At 43.2% G+C, this 24,290-nt stretch overlaps 1 protein-coding gene and 1 long non-coding RNA gene across 2 annotated transcripts in view; both read left to right on the forward strand.

Moving 5' to 3' along the window:
- Positions 1-1,167: 1,167 nt before the first annotated feature.
- LOC139023068 (uncharacterized) lies at positions 1,168-14,149 on the forward strand. Its single transcript, XR_011474216.1, has 3 exons — positions 1,168-1,429; positions 10,578-10,689; positions 10,784-14,149. It is a non-coding gene; the product is annotated as an uncharacterized lncRNA (long non-coding RNA).
- Positions 14,150-14,264: 115 nt separating this feature from the next.
- The window catches only part of LOC111952424 (receptor-type tyrosine-protein phosphatase beta), a 46,368-nt gene continuing 36,342 nt past the window's right edge, over positions 14,265-24,290 (forward strand). The window contains exons 1-4 of the mRNA XM_070435032.1: positions 14,265-14,453; positions 15,075-15,479; positions 18,116-20,053; positions 21,256-21,436. Of these exons, the coding sequence (XP_070291133.1) occupies positions 14,402-14,453; positions 15,075-15,479; positions 18,116-20,053; positions 21,256-21,436 (2,576 nt within the window). The 5' untranslated portion in view covers positions 14,265-14,401. The remainder of the gene's footprint in view (positions 14,454-15,074; positions 15,480-18,115; positions 20,054-21,255; positions 21,437-24,290) is intronic.

A 24,290-nucleotide genomic window follows, 5' to 3' on the forward strand; every position in this document is an offset into this window, starting at 1 on the left:
GACAACATGTTAAGTACTTCACAATGTACACAATATCATTAGAACTAAGGTACAATTTGTTTGGCTCATCCGTCTCTCTCCAACCCTTCGAAGGGGTCGCAGGTCAGGGTGTGGGCGTGTGCTCAAGGTCGCCAGGCTCTGATTGAACCAGGAAATGGCAAATTGCAGAGGAACTGGAGACTTCCTGAGCTGCTAGCGTTAGCAGCCAAACCCTGCCTGGACCGGACTGAAAGACTGAAAGTAGGAAAAGGTAGAAGTCAAGGTTAACGCACGGGACATGATGAGTTGTCTTTTCCACAAGTTCAGGAGGACTCGTTGAAATAACATGGAGTGATAAGAGACGGTTTTGTCCAACCACAGTGCCCTGTTTGGCCTGAAAAACGTATGTTATTAGACAGCTGCAGACAGTTTTCTTATTGGACTGCCATAACATTGTATGTGGATGGTGGTTCCAGTGTTTCCCATCCCATCCACTTTGTGTATATCACCAGGTATCACTGGGTGAATAGAACAAATGATACTAGCACACCTGGTGAAACCTTGTTTAACTAGTCCACTGAGTATTAAAGCTTCCCTCACGAGCCTAGTGCTGGTACTTAACACGTGCAACACATGGGGCGTGAGGACCTAGTTGGGAAACTGTAGACACAACTTGAACAGTGTAGTCTGGGTTCTCTGTCCGTCTGGGTCTTTTTTCTCTGTGCTTGGGTCTAGAGATCAGGGGGTTCATGTGTCCAGAGACCAGAGCTCTGGGGTCTATGTAGACAGACCAGGGTTACACAGCATGTCTTCCTGTAGAGGGTGGAACTTCCTCTTCACCAATTAGCAGCAGGCTTGTTTTTAGTGGGGTTAAGTGTACAAGCTCACTCTCTGCACGAAATGGTACTAAATCTTCCCATCCATCCATTTTGTGCAGAGAGTGTGTAGTGAAGGGCTCGAGGTAAGATGAGTAGTAGTTTTACTCACGCTTCAACACTGAACAGTATAAAAGCCTAAGAACCCCATATTAATCCGAATGATTTTCTTTATATTTTGCACCATTCTGGGCACTGGAACGGCACGCTATTGTCCAGCCTTATCTCTAGACCTTGGCACTAGAGGGGCAGGAACAGACTGGCAAGGCTGGGTACAAAAGATAGAGGGAAAGGGAGGTAGGAAAAAGAGAAAGCGAGAGGGAAGGAGAAGGGGGGCTGAGAGAGAGAGAGAGAGGAGGGGGGCACCCAGGGACCGCCCTGGCTAAGCATGGGAGTGCACCAACACCCTCCACCCTCTCCCTCCATTTATCTGGCCCTGTGGGACCGGGTCTGCCACAGTCTCTCTGACCTCTCAGCTCCCAGATGGAACACGATGGGTCAACAGGGAGAAGACCTGGAGAGACCAGCATATACCTCACCCTAGCCACTGTATCAAGACATACTTCAGGAAGTAGGTATGTTGCTTTATCTGACTTTTGGAAATCATTTGTAAATATATTTCAGATTTTTAAGTCAGTTTTTTTTTTGGGGGGGGGGGTGCTTCTCCCTTTGCAGTATGTTGCACTGATTAAGTGGATAGAGGATCTTACAGACGCATCATCTTGAGTCAAGGTTTGCTATCATACAGCATTCTCTCTGTTTCTGTACTGTCATCCCTCTTGAAACTAGTACTACAGCCTAAATCACTGTCCATTAACAGTACGTCGTGGTCGACTAAACCTGTGTTTTCCAACCCTGGTCCTCCAGTACCCCCAACGGTACCCATTTTTATTGGAACCCTGGACAAGCACACCTGATTCAACTTGTCAACTAATCATCAAGCCCTCAATAGGTTGATTGAGGTGTGTTTGTCCAGGGCTACCATGAAAATGTGTTCTGTTGGAGGAGGTACTGGAGGACCAGGGTTGGGAAACACTGGACTAAACTGAGCTGAATACCTGCCAGGGTGGTGTTGTGGTGTCGGTCTGGACAAAGAGATGAGACACAGGGATGAGCAAGAAACCATAAGAGGACTTTAGGGACCCAACCAGGACATACTGGAAAGGGGAGGAGAGGACACACATTTACAGTACATTCGGAAAGTATTCAGACCCCTTGACTTTTTCCATATTTTGTTACATTACAGCCTTATTCTAAAATGGATTCAATCATTTTTTTCTACACACAATATCAGGTAATGACAAAGCAAAAACAGTTTGTTTTTTTACTTTGCAAATTTATAACAAATAAAAAAACAGAAATACCTCATTTACATAGGTATTCAGTCTTGAAATTGAGCTCAGGTGCATCCTGTTTCCATTGATCATCCTTGAGATGTTTCTACACCTTGATTGGAGTCCAACTGACAGAGCTCCAGAGTTCCTCTGTGGAGATAGGAGAAACTTCCAGAAGGACAACCATCTCTGCAGCACTACACCAAATCAGGCCTTTTTGGTAGAGTGGTCAGACGGAAACCACTCCACAGTAAAAGGCATATGACAGCCTGCTTGGTGTTTGCCAAAAGAAGACACCTAAAGACTCAGACCATGAGAAACAAGATTCTCCGGTCGGATGAAACCAAGATTGAACTCTTTGGTCTGAATGCCAGGTGTCACATCTGGAGGAAATCTGGCACCATCCCTATGGTGAAGCATGATGGTGGCAGCATCATGCTGTGGGGATGTTTTACAGCGGCAGGAATTGGGAAACTATTCAGGATCGAGGGAAAGATGAACGGAGCTAAGTACAGAAAGATTCTTGATGAAAACCTGCTGCAGGGGGCTCAGGACCTCAAGACAACACATGAGTGGCTTCGGGACAAATCTCTGATTGTCCTTGGGTGGCCCAGCCAGAACCCGGACTTGAACCCGATCGAACATCTCTGGAGAGACCTAAAAATAGCTGTGCAGTGACCACCCCATCCAAACTGACAAAGCTTGAGAGGATCTGCAAAGAAGAATGGGAGAAACTCCCCAAATACAGGTGTGCCAAGCTTGTAGCGTCATACCCAACAAGACTCAAGGCTGTAATCGCTGCCAAAGGTGCTTCAACAAAGTACTGAAAAGGGTCTTATGTAAAGGGTCTTATGTAATATTTCAACAACAAAAAATTGCAAACATTTCTAAAAAACAGTTTTTGCTTGTCATCATGGTGTATTGTGTAGATTTATGAAGGGGGGGGGGACTATTTCATCCATTATAGAATGAGGCTGTAACGTAACAAAATGTGGAAACAAAATCAAAGACATACAAATAGACGGGCAATGCAATGCAGGTCCAGAGTGTGAGTGAGATGGTAATAGTAAAGATTTTCAGTTTGAAATTATGACCGACCATAGTTCTCTGAAACATTAGAAGCTGTCTTTGTGTACAACAGCCAGAGGGTCTCTTTGTATGCTGTTTTTGTTGTGTGGTTGGTTTGTGGAGGTTGTTGTAGTGGAGTGACAGCCTTAGTTTCTTTTTTAAAAATTGTATCAAAAGCAGATGATTTCTGTTTGTAAAGCAGAGGACAGTTAGTCTGGCTAACACCTAATTCTTGAAGTCCTCCTGACTTCAGAGTCTGAAATAGCTCTTTGATATTGTTGGCACAATACATTAATAATGAAGGGGGCTGTGCTTTTACTGGTTGGGTCTCCTCTGTGTCTTTCTCACTCAACCCACACACACAGCCCCTGAGCGCTACCCCCTTCCATTACAATGGTTGGATTTTCAAATCCAAACGATGAGAGGTCTCATTTGAGAGAACCAATCAAACCCGTCTCTCAATTTCTGAGCGAACATTGCATTAACAAACAGCCTCCTTTCCAGTATAGTGTGTCGCAGCTCTCCCTGTGCTGTGAGTCACGTGGGTTGCGTCAGTCAGGCTGGAAGACAATATCAATGCAGAAGTCACCACTGCAGTGCTGGGTGTCTGTGGGTTGTTGCTGTTCAGTTCAGATAGAGCAGTATCAGTGTTTCTCCTATATTAATTTAGCATTGGCAACAAACTAACTGTTCACTTATAAGTTCTCTGAAAATTAGATCCAAAAAACTCAACAACCGTGGGCTTTCTATCAACATTTGTTGCTGTGTCAATGAGCCAAGGTCCAGGACAGGTTAGGGCTTCATGTGTCAATGACATGTCAAGGTTGAAAGTACGGTGGGTGGAGGCTGACAGGAGGATGTGGAAGAAGGGTGGAGGAGATGTCCTGCTCAGAGAGAGAGAGAGAGCTCACCCGCTCCTCATCCTTCTCCTCCTCCCCTCCACTATCCCCAGACTAGCACAGGATGTTAGGGAGGGGGTAGAGTGTTCCACAGGGGAAAGGGACGAGACGGGGAGGTCAGGGTTGTTTTAGGGCGCTATCCCACGAAGGACCCACTCCTGCTGGAGATAAGAGCAGGAAAAAAGAGCTGAGCCTGAGCGAAGGCCCCAATTCTCTGTTGACCCAGAAGTGTTGTAGCCCTTATTCGGAGCTTCCCTCTCTCTCTTTCACTCTCCAATCCATTCCGTTCTCTATTACCTTTTCACCATCAATTATTTCATGACATGCATGTCAACAAAATATGGAAGCATTTGACTTACTAACTTATGCCTTCCGATGGCCCTAAAACCATGGGTGCCATCATCTTTATGCAGATTGGTGTTCTCACTCATACAGATACCTTGCCAATGTTGCAACTGCCTTGTATTTTGAGGCTCAAGGCCAATGGTAATATGTGTTTGTGTGGAGGGCTGGCATGATTCAAGTCTGTGAAGCCATGACTCACTGGGCACAAACTGGTTGAATCAACATTGTTTCAATGTAATTTGTCAAACTATTGTGATTGGAAAATACATTGGATTTGAAAAAGGTCATCAAGTGTTGTTTTGAGGGTGAATGTTCAACCACAGGATTATGTCATGGTAACCAATTTTCAACATAGTCAAACCTTGTATAAAATATGTTGAATTTGCACCTTTGAAACAAATCAAATCTTATTTGTTACATACACATGGTTAGCAGATGTTAATGCGAGTGTAGCGAAATGCTTGTGCTTCTAGTTCTGACAATGCAGTAATAACCAACGAGTAATCTAACCTAACAACTTCACAACAACTACCTTATACACACACAAGTGTAAAGGGATGAAGAATATGTACATAAAAATATATGAATGAGTGATGGTACAGAACGGCATAGGCAAGATGCAGTAGATGGTATAGTGTACAGTATATACATATGAGATGAGTAATGTAGGGTGTGTAAACATTATATTAAGTGGCATTGTTTAAAGTGGCTAGTGATACATTTATTACATCAATTGTTCCATTATTATAGTGGCTGGAGTTGAGTCAGTATGTTGGCAGCAGCCACTCAATGTTAGTGGTGGCTGTTTAACAGTCTGATGGCCTTGAGATAGAAGCTTTTTCAGTCTCTCGGTCCCTGCTTTGATGCACCTGTACTGACCTCGCCTTCTGGATGATAGCGGGGTGAACAGGCAGTGGCTCGGGTGGTTGTTGTCCTTGATGATCTTTATGGCCTTCCTGTGACATCGGGTGGTGTAGGTGTCCTGGAGGGCAGGTAGTTTGCCCCTGGTGATGCGTTGTGCAGACCTCACTACCCTATGGAGAGCCTTATGGTTGTGGGCAGAGCAGTTGCCGTACCAGGCGGTGATACAGCCCGACAGGATGCCCTCGATTGTGCATCTGTAAAAGTTTGTGAGTGCTTTTGGTGACAAGCCAAATTTCTTCAGCCTCCTGAGGCTGCTGCACCTTCTTCACCACGCTATCTGTGTGGGTAGACCAATTCAGTTTGTCTGTGATGTGTACACCGAGGAACATAAAACTTACTACCCTCTCCACTACTGTCCCGTCGATGTGGATAGGGGGGTGCTCCCTCTGCTGTTTCCTGAAGTCCAGTCTCTTTGTTTTGTTGACGTTGAGTGTGAGGTTATTTTCCTGACACCACACTCCGAGGGTCCTCCCTCCTATAAGCTGTCTCGTCGTTGTTGGTAATCAAGCCTACCACTGTAGTGTCGTCTGCAACTTGATGATTGAGTTGGAGGCGTGCATTGCCACGCAGTCATGGGTGACAGGGAGTACAGGAGAGGGCTCAGAACACCGTTGTGGGGCCCCAGTGTTTGAGGATCAGCAGGGTGGAGATGTTGTTACCTACCCTCACCACCTGGGGGCGGCCCGTCAGGAAGTCCAGTACCAGTTGCACAGGGCGGGGTCGAGACCAGGGTCTCGAGCTTGATGACGAGTTTGGAGGGTACTATGGTGTTAAATGCTGAGCTGTAGTCGATGACAGCATTCTCACATAGGTATTCCTCTTGTCCAGATGGGTTAGGGCAGTGTGCAGTGTGGTTGCGATTGCGTCGTCTGTGGACCTATTGGGGCGGTAAGCAAATTGGAGTGGGTCTAGGGTGTCAGGTAGGGTGGAGGTGATATGGTCCTTGACTAGTCTCTCAAAGCACTTCATGATGACGGAAGTGAGTGCTACGGGGCGGTAGTCGTTTAGCTCAGTTACCTTAGACAACGTGAGATTTTCAATGTTATATCCACTAGCAGAAAAAAACTATAGGTTGGGCAGCACCTCCTACTGGAGAGTTGATCTAGCTACAGCTATCCCTTTGGTCTCCCATCCAGGGTTTAAACCAAGCCCAGCCCTAGTTAGCTTTGACATTTGTCACTGACTACTACCAATGTGTTAACGTGAGAATGATTATTGAGAGATCTCCACTTAATAAGCAAATAGATTCACAGTTGCTATCGAAGTCATTCCAAAGGGTAGGTTTAACAAAGCAAATTAAATGAAATGTAAGTCATACAGTATATCATCAATAATACTATTTAGGCCTATATAGCATTTGTGAAGTCATTAACAGGTATTATTTCAATTCAACTCAGGGTTTAACAAAAAATATACAATGGGTGGGTCTAATCCTGAATGCCGATTGGTTAAAACCGCATTCCAGCCGGTGTCTATTCCACATGTTACCATCGGTTAAATCTATGACATTAAAATACATATTTAAATCTGTTCCATCTGACTGAGCAATCCACTGTCTCATCAGCACAGCCAGGGAATTTATAAACTTGATCTCCACTATAAAAAGCATCTAGATTCTAGACATTATCTCACATTATCTCATTTCTTTTAGACTAACATTTAATTTTCAACAGCTGAGAATTGTTTAAACCTTGTTCTCTGTCTCTCCGACGTTTGCAACATTGTTTCAATATTGAAGCTGTCCCATAGTAATGAACGTGTTCGAGAGTCGGGACGAGACAGACAGACTGACAGGCAGGCAGCATTTCTCAGCCAGTCGAAATCATGAATCAGCTGGCATCATTTTTATGGATATATATATATTGAAATAATGTACAATGAAACGCAGCTAATTTGCAGTCTTTCCAGCTTCAGTTTGTAGTGATTGTGTTACTGTAGCTGTGTTGTTAACTAGCTCCTCTGAACAACAGGGTCCTGATAAGTGAGCACATTTTCTATGCCAGGCGAAATCGTGCCTCATTAGCTCATTGTTATAAATGTATCCAAATAATTGTCACTAGAAAACAGCTTTAACAAATGCAAATGCAGCTACTTTTCTGTTATTCTGGCTGCAATTTTTGACGTGACTGTAAATTAGCCGTAGTTGGCTGGCTAGCAAGCAAGAGATAAGAACGTAGCCAGCCATTATCGTGATTGAACACTTAGAACGAACAACTGGGTCGCGTCCATAGATACAGAACTAAAAGACTGAACGACTGGGTCGCGTCCATAGATACAGAACTAAAAGACTGAACGACTGGGTCGCGTCCATAGATACAGAACTAAAAGACAATAACTGGGTCGCGTCTCTAGCAACCTTCGATTTGTGCAAGGATAAAATAGTATGAATATATTCATCTAAATAACGTTTTTAATGAAAATATGTCAATCATTATTTGAATATGTTGGTAACCCTTTGTATAAAAGTGATAATGCCCTCGAAGCCGGTGTTTGGAGAATAAACTCAGGAAAAAAAGAAACATCCCTTTTTCAGGACCCTGTCTTTCAAAGATAATTCGTAAAAATCCAAATAACTTCACAGATCTTCATTGTAAAGGGTTTAAACACTGTTTCCCATGCTTTTTCAATGAACCTTTAACAATTAATGAACATGCACCTGTGGAGCGGTGCAGCTTACAGACGGTAGGCAATTAAGGTCACAGTTATGAAAACTTAGGACACTGAAGAGGCCTTTCTACTGACTCTGAAAAACTCCAAAAGAAAGATGCCCAGGGTCCCTGCTCATCTGCGTGAACGTGCCTTAGGCATGCTGCAAGGAGGCATGAGGACTGCAGATGTGGCCAAGGCAATAAATTGCAATAAATGTCCGTACTGTGAGACGCCTAAGACAGTGCTACAGGACAGACAGCTGATTGTCCTCGCTGTGGCAGATCACGTGTAACAACACCTGCACAGGATCGGTATATCTGAACATCACACCTGTGGGACAGGTACAGGATGGCAACAACAACTGCCAGAGTTACACCAGAAACGCACAAATTCCTCCATCAGTGCTCAGACTGTCCGCAATAGGCTGAGAGAGGCTGGACTGAGTGCTTGTAGGGCTGTTGTAAGGCAGGTCCTCACCAGACATCACTGGCAACAACGTCGCCTATGGGCACAAACCCACTGTCGCTGGACCAGACAGGACTGGCAAAAAGTGCTCTTCTCTGACGAGTCGCAGTGTTGTCTCTCCAGGGGTGATGGTCGGATTCGTGTTTATCGTCGAAGGAATGAGCGTTACACCGAGGCCTGTACTCTGGAGCGGGATCGATTTGGAGGTGGAGGGTCCGTCATGGTTTGGGACGGTGTGTCACAGCATCATCGGACTGCGCTTGTTGTCATTCAGGCAATCTCAACGCTGTGTGTTACAGGGAAGACATACTCCTCCCTCATGTGGTACCCTTCCTGCAGTCTCATCCTGACATGACCCTCCAGCATGACAATGCCACCAGCCATACTGCTCGTTCTGTGCGTGATTTCCTGCAAGACAGGAATGTCAGTGTTCTGCCATGGCCAGCGAAGAGCCCGGATCTCAATCTCATTGAGCACATCTGGGACCTGTTGGATTGGAGGGTGAGGGCTTGGGCCATTCCCCCCAGAAATGTCTGGGAACTTGCAGGTGCCTTGGTGGAAGAGTGGGGTAACATCTCACAGCAAAAACTGGCAAATCTGGTGCAGTCCATGAGGAGGAGATGGACTGCAGTACTTAATGCAGCTGATGGCCACACCAAATACTGACTGTTGCTTTTGATTTTGACACACCCTTTGTTCAGGGACACATTATTCAATTTCTGTTAGTCACATGTCTGTGGAACTTGTTCAGTTTATGTCTCAGTTGTTGAATCTTGTTATGTTCATACAAATATTTACACGTTAAGTTTGCTGAAAATAAACGCAGTTGACAGTGAGAGGACGTTTCTTTTTTTGCTGAGTTTATACACTGAGTATACCAAACATTAGGAGCACATTCCTAATATTGAGTTGCACCTCCCTTTTTTGACCTCAGAACAGCCTCAATTTGTCAGGGATGCTGGCCTCCAATCCTTCCCACAGTTGTGTCAGGTTGGCTGGATGTCCTTTGGGTGTTGGACCATACCCAGCAGCGTTACAGTTCTTGACACAAACCAGTGCGTCTGGCACCTTCTACCATACCCCGTTCAAAGGCATTTAAATGTGGAAAGAGCAGGTGAAATTCATCAGATGTCTGGGTGGCTGGTTTCAGACGATCCCGCAGGTGAAGAAGCCGGCTGTGGAGTGTCAAGTCTACTCCCGCTCCCCCACTCCGGCTCTCGACGTCGCCGGTCTACTAACCCACATTACACCTGGCAGCCATCATATGGGCACACCTGCTCCCCATCGTTAAGCACACCTGGACTTCATCACCACCCTGATTACTCTCCCTTCATATATCCCTCAGTAAGCCTCAGTCATCAGGCAGTATTGGTTTTGGTTACGTTCAGTATGCTTCTCCTGTCTTGTATTAGCTTCATGATGATGATGATGATGATTATTAAACTCACCTTCTTCACCTGTTTCCTGACTCCCTGCGTATACGTTACATGGAGGTCCTGGGCTGGTGTGGTTATACGTGGTCTGCGGTTGTGATGCCAGTTGGGTGTACTGCCAAATTCTCTAAAATGTCGGAGGCGATTTATGATTCAATTAAATTCTCTGGCAGCAGCACTGGTGGACATTCCTACAGTCAGCATGTCAATTGCACACTCCCTCAAAACTTGAGACATCTGTGGCATTGTGTTGTGTGACAAAACTGCACATTTTAGAGTGTTATTTTATTGTCCCCCAGCACAAGGTGCCCCTATGTAATGATCATGCTGTTTAAACAGCTTCTTAAAATGCCACACCTATCAGGTGGATGGGTTATCTTGGTAAAGGAGAAATGCTCACTAACAGTGATGTAAACAAATTTGCGCACAACATTTTAGAGAAATAAGCTTTTTGTGCATATGGAAGCTTTCTGGGATCTTTAATTTCAGCTCTTGAAACATGGGACCAACACTTTACATGTTGCGTTTATTTTTTTGCTCAGTATGTTTATATTCCGGATTCTGAAATTGCTGACCTCATCATGATTAAACCTTGTTTTTTTTCAGATTTCTCAGTTGTCTTGAAAGCTCCATAAATCCAGAGAATGACAGATTTGATGACAAAATTTTCCCACAAAGGACCGCCGCGCCACCTTCCTGTTCAAGTCAGCACAACAAGGTGAGTCCAAACATGTCTTGTATGCTGCTGCATAAATTATGTAATATGCCAGGGAGATATGTATTGTCACGTATACTCCCTCTCCGGCCTCTAGGTCATCAGGCTGCTGATTATCCCGCACACCTGTCACCATCGTCTTGCGCACCTGCGCCTCATGACACTCACCTGGACTTCATAATCTCCTTGATTATCTTCCCTATATCTGTCACTCCCTTGGTTCTTTCCTCAGGTGTTATTGACACTGTTTTCATGTCGGTGCGTTGTTTGTGTTACGTGTTTATTGTTTAATTTATTTATTAAAACACCCACTCCCTGAACTTGCTTTCTGACTCTCAGCGCACTTGTTACATGTATACTGTACCTAAGACAGTAATACTAAGTGTATGTTGTGTAGTAAGCTATTAGTAACCCATGTGCCTCACCCTAATAACTTGGTCCATTTACCCCTCCTAATTTTGCCTACTGTTCTGACTTGGTGGTGCACATGTAGCCTATAGTCTGTTTTAGAGAAATGTAATCGTTGAATATTGTAAGAGCTTTCATTATCTGCTTATATGCCCACTTTATTTATCCTACAGTTCTGACTTGGTGTACAGGGAGAATACTGTAAGAACGGCCCATGTTCTGAATTCTGCCGCTGTACATTTCAAAAGGACTGAACAAATAGTTATTGACTACATCCATTCTAGCTCACTCATTACGGTCTTAATCTAAATTACGGTTTGCCTCTTATCCACTCGTCGTCCCCTTATGCCATAGTTTGTACATCTCAATTGTCATTAGAAACCACATTTGTTTAAGCAAGTCAGCCATATCAGCTATGTTTTTTTTTTAAAGGCAGTAAATGAGGCTGAATGAACTGTTTTCGCTGCCAGACAAGGCCCCGCTGATAGCCAGGTGTAGCATTAGTCAGGTGTTGGGACTGCTGTTGGGACAGCTTCATGTAGGCCCTAGCAGTTTGTGGGCACCGTTTGTCACCATTATAGTGCAATTAATGGTTTGCCCCACCAGAATTTACATGCTAAAATTGCCACTGATTGTTAGGTATTAATGCACTGTTGGAGCTAAAAACATAAGCATTTCGCTGCACCTGCACACTCCTTGACGTTTTCCACATTTTGTTGTGTTAGACTGAATTTAAAATTGATTACAGCAACATTTTTTGTAAATGGTCTACACACAAAGTACAAAGTGTCTTGAGTCAATAAGTATTCAACCCCTATTTGGCAAGCCTAAATAAGTTCAGGGGTAAAAATATGCAAGTCATAATAAGTTGTAAGAACTCACTCTGTGTGCAATAGTGTTTAACATGATTATTGAATTACCACCTCATCTCTGTACCCCACACATACTATTATCTGTAGGGTCCCTCAGTGAGCAGTGCATTTTTAACACAGACTCAACCACAAAGACCACGGAGGTTTTCCAATGCCTCACAAGGGCACCTATTGGTAGATGGGTAAAAATTAAAAAAAGCAGACACTGAATATCCCTTTGAGCATGGTGAAGTTATTACACTTTGGATTTAGTCATTACAAAGATACAGGCGTATTTCCTCACTCAGTTGCAGTAGAGGAAGGAAACTGCTCAGGGACTTCACCATGAGGCCAACGGTGACTTTAAAACAGTTACATAGATTAATGGGTGTGATAGGAGAAAACTGAGGATGGATCAACAACATTGTAGTTACTCCACAAAACTAACTGACTGAGTGAAAAGAAGGAAGCCTGTACAAAAGAAAAAATATTTCAAAGGCAAAGAAATGTACTTTTGGTCCTGAATACAAAGTGTTATGTTGGCAAACCCAATAAAACACATTACTGTACCACTCTCCATATTTTCAAGCATAGTGGTGGCTGCATCATGTTATTATAAGGGCACAGGGCGAGACCCAGATGTAGACACGAGAGGCAGATGATTCGAGTCTCTGATATGTATTAGTAGCCAAGGGGCAGGCAAGAGAACGGTCGTGGACAGGCAAAAGATCATAACAAGGTCAGAGTCCAGGAGGTACAGAGTGGCAGGCAGGCTCCAGGTCAGGGCAGGCAGTATGGTCAGGCAGAAGGGTTCAGAGTCAGGGGAGGCAAGGGTCAAAACCGGGAGGACTAGCAAAAGAGAGATAAGAAAAAGCAGGAGGACGGGAAAAAACACTGGTTGACTTGACAAGACAAACTGGCACAGAGAGACAGGAAAAACAGGGATAAATACACCGGGGAAAATAAGCAACACCTGGAGGGGGTGGAGACAATAACAAGGACAGGTGAAACAGATCAGGGTGTGTGTAACGGCTGTCTAATGCCTCCTCCTCGGATGAGGAGGAGGAGTAAGGGTCGGACCAAAACGCAGCGTTGACTGAAGACATAATGAATTTATTTACAGACAGACGAAGACGGTAAAACTCTTAAACAAACTACAAAACAACAAACGACGTAGACAGACCTGAACTTGAGAACTTACATATACACGAAGAACGCACGAACAGGTACAGACTACACAAACYAACGAAAACACGAAACAGTCCCYTGTGGTAGACACAGACACAGGAACAATCACCCARAAACAAACAGTGAGAACAGCCTACCTTAATATGGTTCTCAATCAGAGGAAACGTCAAACACCTGCCTCTAATTGAGAACCATATCAGGCAACACATTTAACCCAACATAGAAACACTTAACATAGAATGCCCACCCCAACTCACGCCCTGACCAACTAAACACATACAAAAACAAGGAAAACAGGTCAGGAACGTGACAGTGTGACAGTTATGGGTATGCTTGTAATCGTTAAAGACTGGGGAGTTTTTCAGGATAAAAATAAACGGGATGGAGCTAAGCTCAGGCAAAATCCTAGCTTTAAACCTGGTTCAGTGCTTTCCACCAGACACTGGGAGATGAATTCACCTTTCAGCAAGACAATAACCTAAAACACAAGGCCAAATCTACATTCGAGTTGCTTACCAAGATGACAGTGAATGTTCCTTAGTGGCCAAGTTACAGTTTTGACTTAAATCTGCTTGAAAATCTATGGCAAGACCTGAAAATGGTTGTCTAGGAATGATCAACGACCAATTTGACAGAGCTTGAACAATTCTGAAAAGTGGGCAAATGTTTCACAATCCAGGTTCGGAAAGCTCTTAGAGATTTATTCAGGAAGACTTGCTGCTGTAATCGCTGCCAAAAGTGATTGTAACATATATTGACTCTGGTTTGAATACTTATCTCATCAAGATATATTAGTGTTTATTTTTTTATTTTTTTTAATTACAAACATTTTAATTTTTCTTCCACTTTGACAATGTACAGTATTTTGTGTAGATTGTTGACAAAAAGTGTGAATTAAATCAATTTTAATCCTACTTTGTAACACCGCAGAATATGGAAAAAGTCAAGGGGTGTGAATACTTTCTGAAAGCCCTGTATCTCTATGCAACCAATAAAATGTGAATTGATTTGATAAACCGGTGTCCCCTCATTGCATTTGTTTGCCTTCTATCTGAACAGTTGAACATCTGCGATGCTCTTTGGAATTTCCGATAAAACAGCATTTCCCTGTCAATGTCCAGTGCTGAAGGTTACTTTACTATGAAACAATTGAATAGAAGGAAACGCAAGTCACTGACTTTTTCCTCCCCAGAAGGTCACTTCCCTTTGACGCCTCAGCTCATCTGAATCTATCAGACGAGTCAAACCATTACGAGTTGTAGACTAAAATGGATACTTTGTTTTTCCTTATATTTATACTTTTTCGATGTACTTCGTCAAGTAAGTAGACTAACTTTTAAAGTGTGAAGATGTCGGTTAATTTACTTGCTTATTATTAGAGTAATAACAACTTTCTTGTGCGTAGGCCTGAAGATATTTAACAACGGAAACGTTAGTTAATCCTTATCTATACAGGGAAGCCAGTCAGTGAAAAAATGTTTGATTGAGGTAATTTCAAATATTATGATCAAAGTAGTCTCTCACTGTAACAATAAATAGTTCATTCTTTGGCAAAGAAAATATGTATTTCATTTTATATTGACCATCGTATACTATTTTACAGGTAGCCTAATAAAATAAATACAATTTAAATTCACCCTGTAGGTTTGAGATGTGGATTATTAATTAATAATAAATTACGTCAATAACAAATTACTTTCACCAGTTTTATTTAGCAACACCTAAAGAAAATTCCTAGCGTAAACATGTAGCCTTTTTTAGGCCGTAGCTATTTTAGAAATGTTTGGATTTATGCATTTAAAAAATGACATTACTAACCTGCTTTCAAAATAATACTAAATGTGGCTCTTAATTCGTTTTTGGAACATTAGTTCTTCAGTCTTTCAATGATTGTTAGTCTCCACACCATTAATTCACCTTCAATTTGCATCTTCCATTTAGACAGTTTCCTTATTGTGCACACACCAAAGAAACTGTGCATGTCTACCCACAAATCGACCGTCATCCTTGGAAAATGCAATGTCGCCAGTCCCTATCAACAATGGGAATGGACGAACGATATGAAGTTACATCACACGCAATCATCGAAGTGTCTCTGGGCCAACACGAGCAATGCGATACCTATGCACGCTCGCCTGGTCTCAATCATCAACTGTGACAGCGCACATGCCTGGAAATGTTACGACAAACAAGGGACTTTCGGGTTAGCGGAGAAGCCCATGTACCTGAAGAAACAAGGTACACGCGTTGTGATTAGAGGAGATCCGAGGTATTCCAACTGGACAAAGCACGAAGAAGTCGACTCAGGAGGAGGACAGGTGATGACACATTTATGCTCGCGTAAAGGTGAGTGGTCTTTCGAGGAATTACCGGGCTATGCCCTCTGTGTTTAGCTACATTCAGCGAATTATTTATGTATTTATTTCGGCTATTTGAAATGTTTATAGCCTCATAGTCACAGTTATTTACTACCTTACATACATTACCAGTAATAGTAGCCTTGAACTGTATGGCTATTTAATATTTCCTCCGCTGAAGTTTGATAAGAAAACATAATCTTGTAAAATGATAAGGCCCAATCACAGAATAGTATCCTATCTCTATGGGCCCAACAAACCCAATATGACTTAAATTACCAAGTTTTTCTTTACAGTAATTTAACCGATGGTAATTTTAAACCAGGGAAAACAGAATAATCACACAGACAAAATCCATAGCTAAATTACTCCACACCATGTCAATTTTGGACTTGTCTGACATTGGTTTGGTGTGAGTGCATGAGGAAAGGCAGAGGATGACACTCTTGATACTGACTTCCCTGCACATGGTTGTCAAGTTCTATCAGCCCACTCAGTCAGGAAGAACGTCAATGTTCTTCCTGTGACAATATGGCCATTCGGGGGACGTATGAGTGTCTCTCAATGTCCCATTTGATGAAAAATACATGCCACAATGTAACTGGTATTGTTTAATGTTTATTTAGACAAAGTTTATTCAGGCCACCTGTTATTACAACCATGCATGAAACCAATAGGGGAGAGTGGGGTATGGTATTATTTCTCACAAAGATATCTACATATATTTCAGGATGTTGTGTATCCCTGGAAATAATCAGAATTTATGTAAATATTACAGTTTTGAAAACATAGCTTGTCCAAAAAAAAGTGGTGTCTTGGCACAACTTAGCCTGGGTACTTTTTTTAACACTTATTTTTTTGTCAGACTTTCAACACTTACAGAAATACAATTTGACTGTTTTTCAACCATTCCAGGGTTTTTCTTTATTTTAAAGAAAAACCCAGGAATGAGTAGGTCTGTCCAAACTTTTGAGTGGTACTGTATTCTCTGGGTAAATAATTAGGATGCAAAATGTTGGGATCACTGGTATTGGGGTAGAGGTAAACTCAGATCTATAGCGCAGTACTGAGCTCCAAAACCTTTGTATCTCAGCACACTCCCACAGGCAATGATACAAGGTGCATAGATGCATGTTACATTTAACAAACAGGTCTGTGATATTAGGGTCGGTATCAGGTAAATTGAGCCACGGGACAGGGTAAGTTAAGCCACCTACAAATGTCTGTACTGAATGAAACATTTTTATTTTATTTAACCTTTATCTAAATAGGCAAGTCAGTTAAGAACAAATTCTTATTTACAATGACGGCCTAGCAAAAGGCCTCCTGCGGGGACGGGGACTGGGATTTAAAAATAAATAAATAAATAAAGGACAAAACACACATGACAAGAGAGACAACACAACACTACATAAAGAGAGACCTAAAACAACAACATAGCATGGCAGCAACACATGACAGCACAACATGGTTGCAACACAACATGGCAGCAGCATAAAACAGGGTACTGCTTAGCCGGCCCACAGGAACGGAATGGTCTACCATATCAAATGCTTTGGCCAAGTCAATAAAAATAGCAGCACAACATTGCTTAGAATCAAGGGCAATGGTGACATCATTGAGGACCTTTAAGGTTGCAGTGACACATCTATAACCTGAGCAGAAACCAGATTGCATACCAGAGAGAATACTATAGACATCAAGAAAGCCGGTCAATTGATTTACCATTACCTTTTTAAAATGATGTCTATCTTTATTTCCCAAACACACTTCAACACAATCACAATCACTTTTTTGTATTTTAAAAATGTAAGCATATTTTAACAGTCTTAAAACCTAACAAACACTTTGTACTTTTGTTTTACACTTTTAAAATAGGCCAGGCCCTGTTGTTAACTCATATCCCAGCGATAAACGCCTGGGAAGAAAACACTTAAATTTGCTCAACTTGCCGTTGGCTCAATTTACCGCAAGGCAAACATTTTGACTATATTAGCTAACACAGCTATACGGATGCACTTTCATGCTCCACCTCATTTTTAACCTTATAGAGACCCCAACTAATGTATAGAACCATCTTAAAACGATCTACTTTGGTTTAGATACAAGCATCATGAAACCTCTAACACAATATATTCATTTGACTTGGTGAAAATCCGTTTTTTGGACTAAATTACCACTTTTTCCATGTGGTTTCTTCCTTCACAGACTCCATGAAATGGTGACCTGATCCAAAACATTGGTCAAATTATTAAATTTTGTGTATGGTTTCCTAGAAACAAGGGTGGCTCAACTTATCACACTCTCTCCTACCCATCTATTTATTTCACCCACGTACATTTGTCACGTTAAAAGATGAACAACATGATAATGAACCATCTATTACCATGTTATTTAAAGAGCATTTAGCGTTTCACTCAGGAAGCAACGCCCACATCAAAGCACAGAGGTGTCAGGAACTGAGGGGGAAATTCTTTCATTTCCCTTTCAAGAGCAACTGGGCTAGGTGAGAGTTATTACATATGCAATGCAGACAGTATCTTGAATATATTTCACTGCTATTTTCCGATATTATTACAACCATCTGTGTATACCTCTAGTCACAATAACCCGTCTTTCTTCTAGGGTCCACCACCATCTCAACCACCAGAATGTATTCATCCACACACAAACCTGTGGCATACACCAGCACTGTCCACGCCATCAGAACGCCCGCTGTAACAGCCATAGACACTCACTCTTCATCAAACGCTATGAGAACCCATAGTAGGACCACCCGTCAGATCTCTATGTTAACAGTTCCCATCACAACGCCCAACAATGTGGTGACCTATGAGTCTATGGTGGCAACGCACACTTATGACATCGTCAAGACTCAGACGGCGGGTTTCATTCCCAGGTCCATCTCAACGGTCATCACGACCTCTGGGACAGCTCTCAACGACAGCCATGATTTTATCTTGTCCAGTCCTGCTTTGTCCACAACTGACTCTGCCATGGACGAAACGGTGAACGCTGCCACCGAAAATGCCCCCCTCGACTTGAGGAACGGAGCCAAGATTCCATCAGTAAACCAAGCAACTTCCAGTTCCACACCCCCTAATGTTGATGAGCTGGTGTCAACTGCCTCTACCCCTACTGTGGTTTCCTCTATAATTTCCTCAGTGCCCAACTCAAGTGCTATGACTGATTCACCATCCACTTCTGCATCCGTAGTCGTTACCTCTGATGCTAAAGTCCCAACTTCTGTTGCTTTACCTACCCCTACCCCTGATTCCATCTCTAATTCTTCTGCTACCACCACACCTACCGATACCACAACATTGTCCACAACTAGGAAAGTACCCCCCAGAAAGACTGTGGTTCCATCTACAACCAAAACCACAACAATGCAGACTACAACACCCGCTGCCCCTCCTACTCCTACTGTCGGCCAAACCACTATGACTACAGCAAATCCCATTATAAAAGTAGCCCCACCCACAACCGCCATAACCTCACCCACAATAACTTCAACTCTGCCCACAGCCTCCTCAGCTCCACCAACAACATCTTCAACTTCGCCCATAACATCTTCAACAGTAAAGATTACAGCTAAAACCACAAAGAAAATAGCCCCACCCACAACCTCCACAGCCCCACCCACTACCTATTCAACTCCACCCACACCCCCTCCAATCACATCTACAAATGCCCCACCCATGACCACTACAATGCCTCCCACAACTACCAAGACTTTGGCCACAACTACCGTAACCACAACTACTGCAACCACACCCACAACTACTGCAACCACACCCCCAACTACCTCACACACAACTACCACATCTCGAACTACCACATCCACACCCACAACAACCACACCCATTTCTACCACAACCACCACAGCTCCACTCACAACTACCACAACCACACCCCCAACTACCAAAACCACACTCACAACTATCACACCCACTTCTACCACAACCACTCCCACTAAAACCATAGCTCTACGCACAACTACCAAAACCGCACCCACAACTACCACAACCACACCCCCAACTACCAAAACCACACTCACAACTACCACAACCACACCCCCAACTACCAAAACCACACTCACAACTACCACACCCACACTCACAACTACCACACCCACTTCTACCACAACCACTCCCACTACAACCATAGCTCTACGCACAACAACCAAAACCACACCCATTTCTACCACAACCACACCCACAGCTCCACTCACAACTACCACAACTACCACACCCACAACAACCACAACCATAGCTCCACTCACAACTACCACAACTACCAAAACCACACCCACAACTACCAAAACCAAAACCACAACTACCACAACCACACCCACCACACCCATAGCTCCACCCACAACTACCAAAACCACAACCACATCTCGAACTACCACAACCACACCAACAACACCCACAACTACCAAACCCACAACTACCACACCCACACCCACCACAACCATAGCTCCACTCACAACTACTACAACCCACACCCATAACTACGCCACACCCCACTTCTACCACAACCTCACCCATCACAACCATAGCTCCACCCACAACTACCAAAAACCACATCTCGACTACCACAACCACACCAACAACAACCACAACTAACACACCCACTTCTACCACAACCACACGCACCACAACCATAGCTCCACTCACAACTACCACACCAAACCCCCAACTACCAAACCCACAACTACCACACCCACCACAACCATAGCTCCACTCACAACTACTACAAACCACACCCACTTCTACCACAACCACACCCATCACAACCATAGCTCCACTCACAACTACCAACAACCACACCCCAACTACCAAAACCACAACTACCCACTTCTACACAACCACAGCTCTACGCACAACTACCACAACCACACCCATAACTACCACACCCACTTCTACCCCACAACCACACCCATCACAACCATAGCTCCACCTCACAACTACCACAACCACACCCCCAACTACCAAAACCACAAACTACCACCTCTACCACAACCAACAGCTCTACGCACAACTTACCACAACCACACCCACTTCTACCACAACCACTCCCACCATAGCTCTACGCACAACTACCACAAGCCACACCCATAACTACCCCACCCACTTCTACCACAACCACACCCATAGCTCCACTCACACCACAACTACCAGACCCACTTCTACCACAACCACACCCCCGACTACCAAAACCACACCCACTTTCTACCACAACCACTCCCACCATAGCTCTACGCACAACTACCACAACCCACACCCATAACTACCACACCCACTTCTACCACAACCACACCATAGCTCACTCACACCCACAACTACCAGACCCACTTCTACCACAACCACAGCCCCGACTACCAAAAACCACACCCACATACTACCACACCCACTTCTGCCACAAACCACTCCCACCACAGCTCCACTCACAACTACCACACCCACAACTACCACACCCCCAACTACCACACCCCCAACTACCAAAACCAAAAACCACAACTAACCACTTCTACCACAACCACACCCACCATAGCTCTACCAACAACTACCAAAACCACAACTACCACACCCCCAACTACCACAACCACACCCACTACAACCACGCCCACTACAACCACAACTACTAAAACCACAACTACCACACCCACTTCTACCACAACCACTACTACCACAACCATAGCTCAATCACAACTACCACAACCACACTCCCAACCACAACCACACCTACTAAAACCATAGCTCCACTCCACAACTACCACAACCACACCCCAAACCATACCCCCAACCCACACCCCAACTACCACAACCCCAGACCACACCCAAACTACCACTTCTACCACAACACAACCACACCCACAAACAGCTACAGCTCCAACAACTACTACAGTACCGACCACAGAGTTGAACCACCACCCCACAGGTGAGTGATGATGACAGTCACTTGAAATGAACGTTTAAATTGATTTAGCATTGTTGAAATTCCATAAAGAATGTTCAAGATCATATTTGCATACAGATTTGGACGGAGGACATTAAAAGGCTGTGAAGCTTTGAACAAACCTGAAAGAAGCGGCTATGTAATGGATAACAGTAATATAGAACATAGGCATATTCAAAAAGTATTCTCAGAGAGAAACATTCTACAAACACAAAAGTAGGCTATGAAATACACCCATGCATTGCCAACTTTAGCCTGCTGTATCTATGGATGTTAGTTTAGGTGGACCTTATTTAAGGTCTTCAGAAAGAGAAAGTCCAAGGCAAGCAGGAAGAAAAGAAGAGGTGTGGTGGCAAGAGGAGGGGAAACTGCTCCAAGGTGCTGTGTCCAGACTCAAGTGAAAGTTAGGGCTGTGAGAAACAGTAGGCTGTTTGATTAGAATTAGGCTATGTATGAATTTATAGAACAGTTTATAGACAGAGCTTGAAGTGGATTGCTTAATGATATGGAATACATTTCCTGAGCACTCTGTCTACCTGACGCCAAGGATGGCTGCAACGCTGAGCATGGAGGGAATGTGTTAGGAAAAAGTATTTAGCCTAGATATTTATTTAACTAGGCAAGTCAATCCGATGAGTCCAGCCTAGAGATTGGAAAGGCTACGAGATGGTAGCAGGGGAAGGAGACTGCCGTCGAAAGAGATTGCCACGCGTTGTTAGGCGCGTACCACTACTGTAACGCCTCCAAACATTGCCATTGTGAAATTCTGAATATAAAAATACATTGTATTTGATAGACCGATTATGACAAACCAATGTTGGAATTATTTTACATTTATTATATATTGACCTAACATATCTAAATCAGCGTCACGCAAGTGTTAGATGCTAAAACTTATTTTGATACTTGTGTTTATGTGGAGTTGTGTCAAGGTGATCATTGTTAAAGTACATTTAAATGGTAAGTTCGTTCTCCACCTGTAGCATACCTGTTGCCTCTTATTGTTCCTTTTCAGGTCAGCACCACTGAAGCCAGGTAAAGTTGTTCATTTAACCTGGACTAAATCAGCGCAATCGGATTCTATTGCACTAAATTATAACAACAAGGAGACGGCGTGTAACTACACCGTGTTTTATGTAGACCAGTCGTCCGATTAACGGATTGTATCAGATGGGGAGTACACTAACGTGTATATCTGCGATATAAGGGATTTGAACCAGGACATTTACACAATTCGAAGTATAATCGAAGATGTATGGGAGAGGAGGGGCAACGTTATCAGTGCGACAGGTAAGCGTTCAAAACCAAAATTGGCGTTTCTATTCTAATCTAATTATCCTAATCAATAAATTATAGTTCAAAAGTATATAGACGTGTTAAATTGACTTAATTCATTTCAAACGTGCTACCGATACTGAAAATTATATATTTTTTTCCAGTATCAGACAATATATGTTTCTCTGTGTATTTATATATGTACATTTTGAAAACCAAGGCAGTTCGACAATGATGTATATTCGTAAAAAGATCACAACCCTTCAGAAGATAAGGTGAATCGACTGCCTCTGATGGCAAAACCTGTTATCATTGAATTTAGATCATAACACATTATTATATCACATTATGACAAGAAGAGTTGATAAATTTATTTGAATATTCTTTAAATTCTCTGAAGGGCTCAGGGAAGGTTCTCTCTCGGTTGGTGTTTATTCCACAAAGATTAAAAAGCACAAAAGATTTGATACTTATATGCATGTTAAAAACATTTAGAGTTTTGGCATTAGTGTATCATTTTTCAATTTTGCAGTTAATATTTGATGTATAGGGAAATGGCTTGAAATATTTATATTTTTATTCAGGATATCAATCCTTTTTATTATTTGTTTATGCGTTACAGTATGTTATTTTTCTGCACAGCATCGCACTGATTGTGAATAGATTCTGTGCACCACTTGAGAACATCAGAGAATAGATAACTATTGTGCCGACACCCCTGAAGTTCCAGAGGTACACTTTATCCACTTGTACCTTCAGTACAATCCTTTTGGCACATTGTCAAGGCCAACAACCTTAGAATTCCTGTCAAGAACCCCTCTGGTCAGTTGGTCTCAAAGCTCTAAGATTAGGAACCCTGTAAGTTCTGGAACACAGGCTCCAAATCATTCAACAGTGTTGCAGTCAACCCCCCCCCCGTGAGCGTCAACAACGCAGAGCATCGTGTTTGTTTCCAGAATATCATCCCTCTCCCCAGAGCCATCATCCGGTCAAGCATTATTGTTTCTCTTACTAACGGATACAGAGGCCTCCATGTTTATTCTTTCATGCACAGATAGACTTACACGGAGAAGTACACTCACATCTTTGCAATTGAAAGTGTGCCCACGGTTTGTTTCTTTGGTTCCTTGGAGTGGACGCAACGGTTTCCATTATTTGACAGTATAGCTACGAAGGATGAAATCCTCAAGCAAAACCAGTTCAGAGAATTTGCCAATCACTTGGACTTACATTATCCAATATATTTTGAAACGGGCTAGAAATCACAGAACAATGTAGTTCATGGTGGTATACAGTAGTGGTCTTGCTCAGTTTGTTTTAGATTGGGGAGCAATGTCCTTAGGTTCTCTGATTGGCCAATTGTGATTCCTTGGTTGCTATGAAGGGGTCCAGCAGAGAGGAAGCCATTATGAGAAAGGTCCCAAAGTCAACGCTGAGCTACCGGAGGCACTGGCCTCTCCGCCCCGTCCTGCTCCTTCTCTCTCTTGTTTTTGTCGTTTCTGTAACGTCTCGCTCTAAAGACGCATTGCAGGTTCCCAGTGAATCCACCGACATTCTTTAA

The sequence above is a fragment of the Salvelinus sp. IW2-2015 genome, linkage group LG26 (genome assembly GCF_002910315.2).
Source record: "Salvelinus sp. IW2-2015 linkage group LG26, ASM291031v2, whole genome shotgun sequence".
NCBI lineage: Eukaryota > Metazoa > Chordata > Actinopteri > Salmoniformes > Salmonidae > Salvelinus > Salvelinus sp. IW2-2015.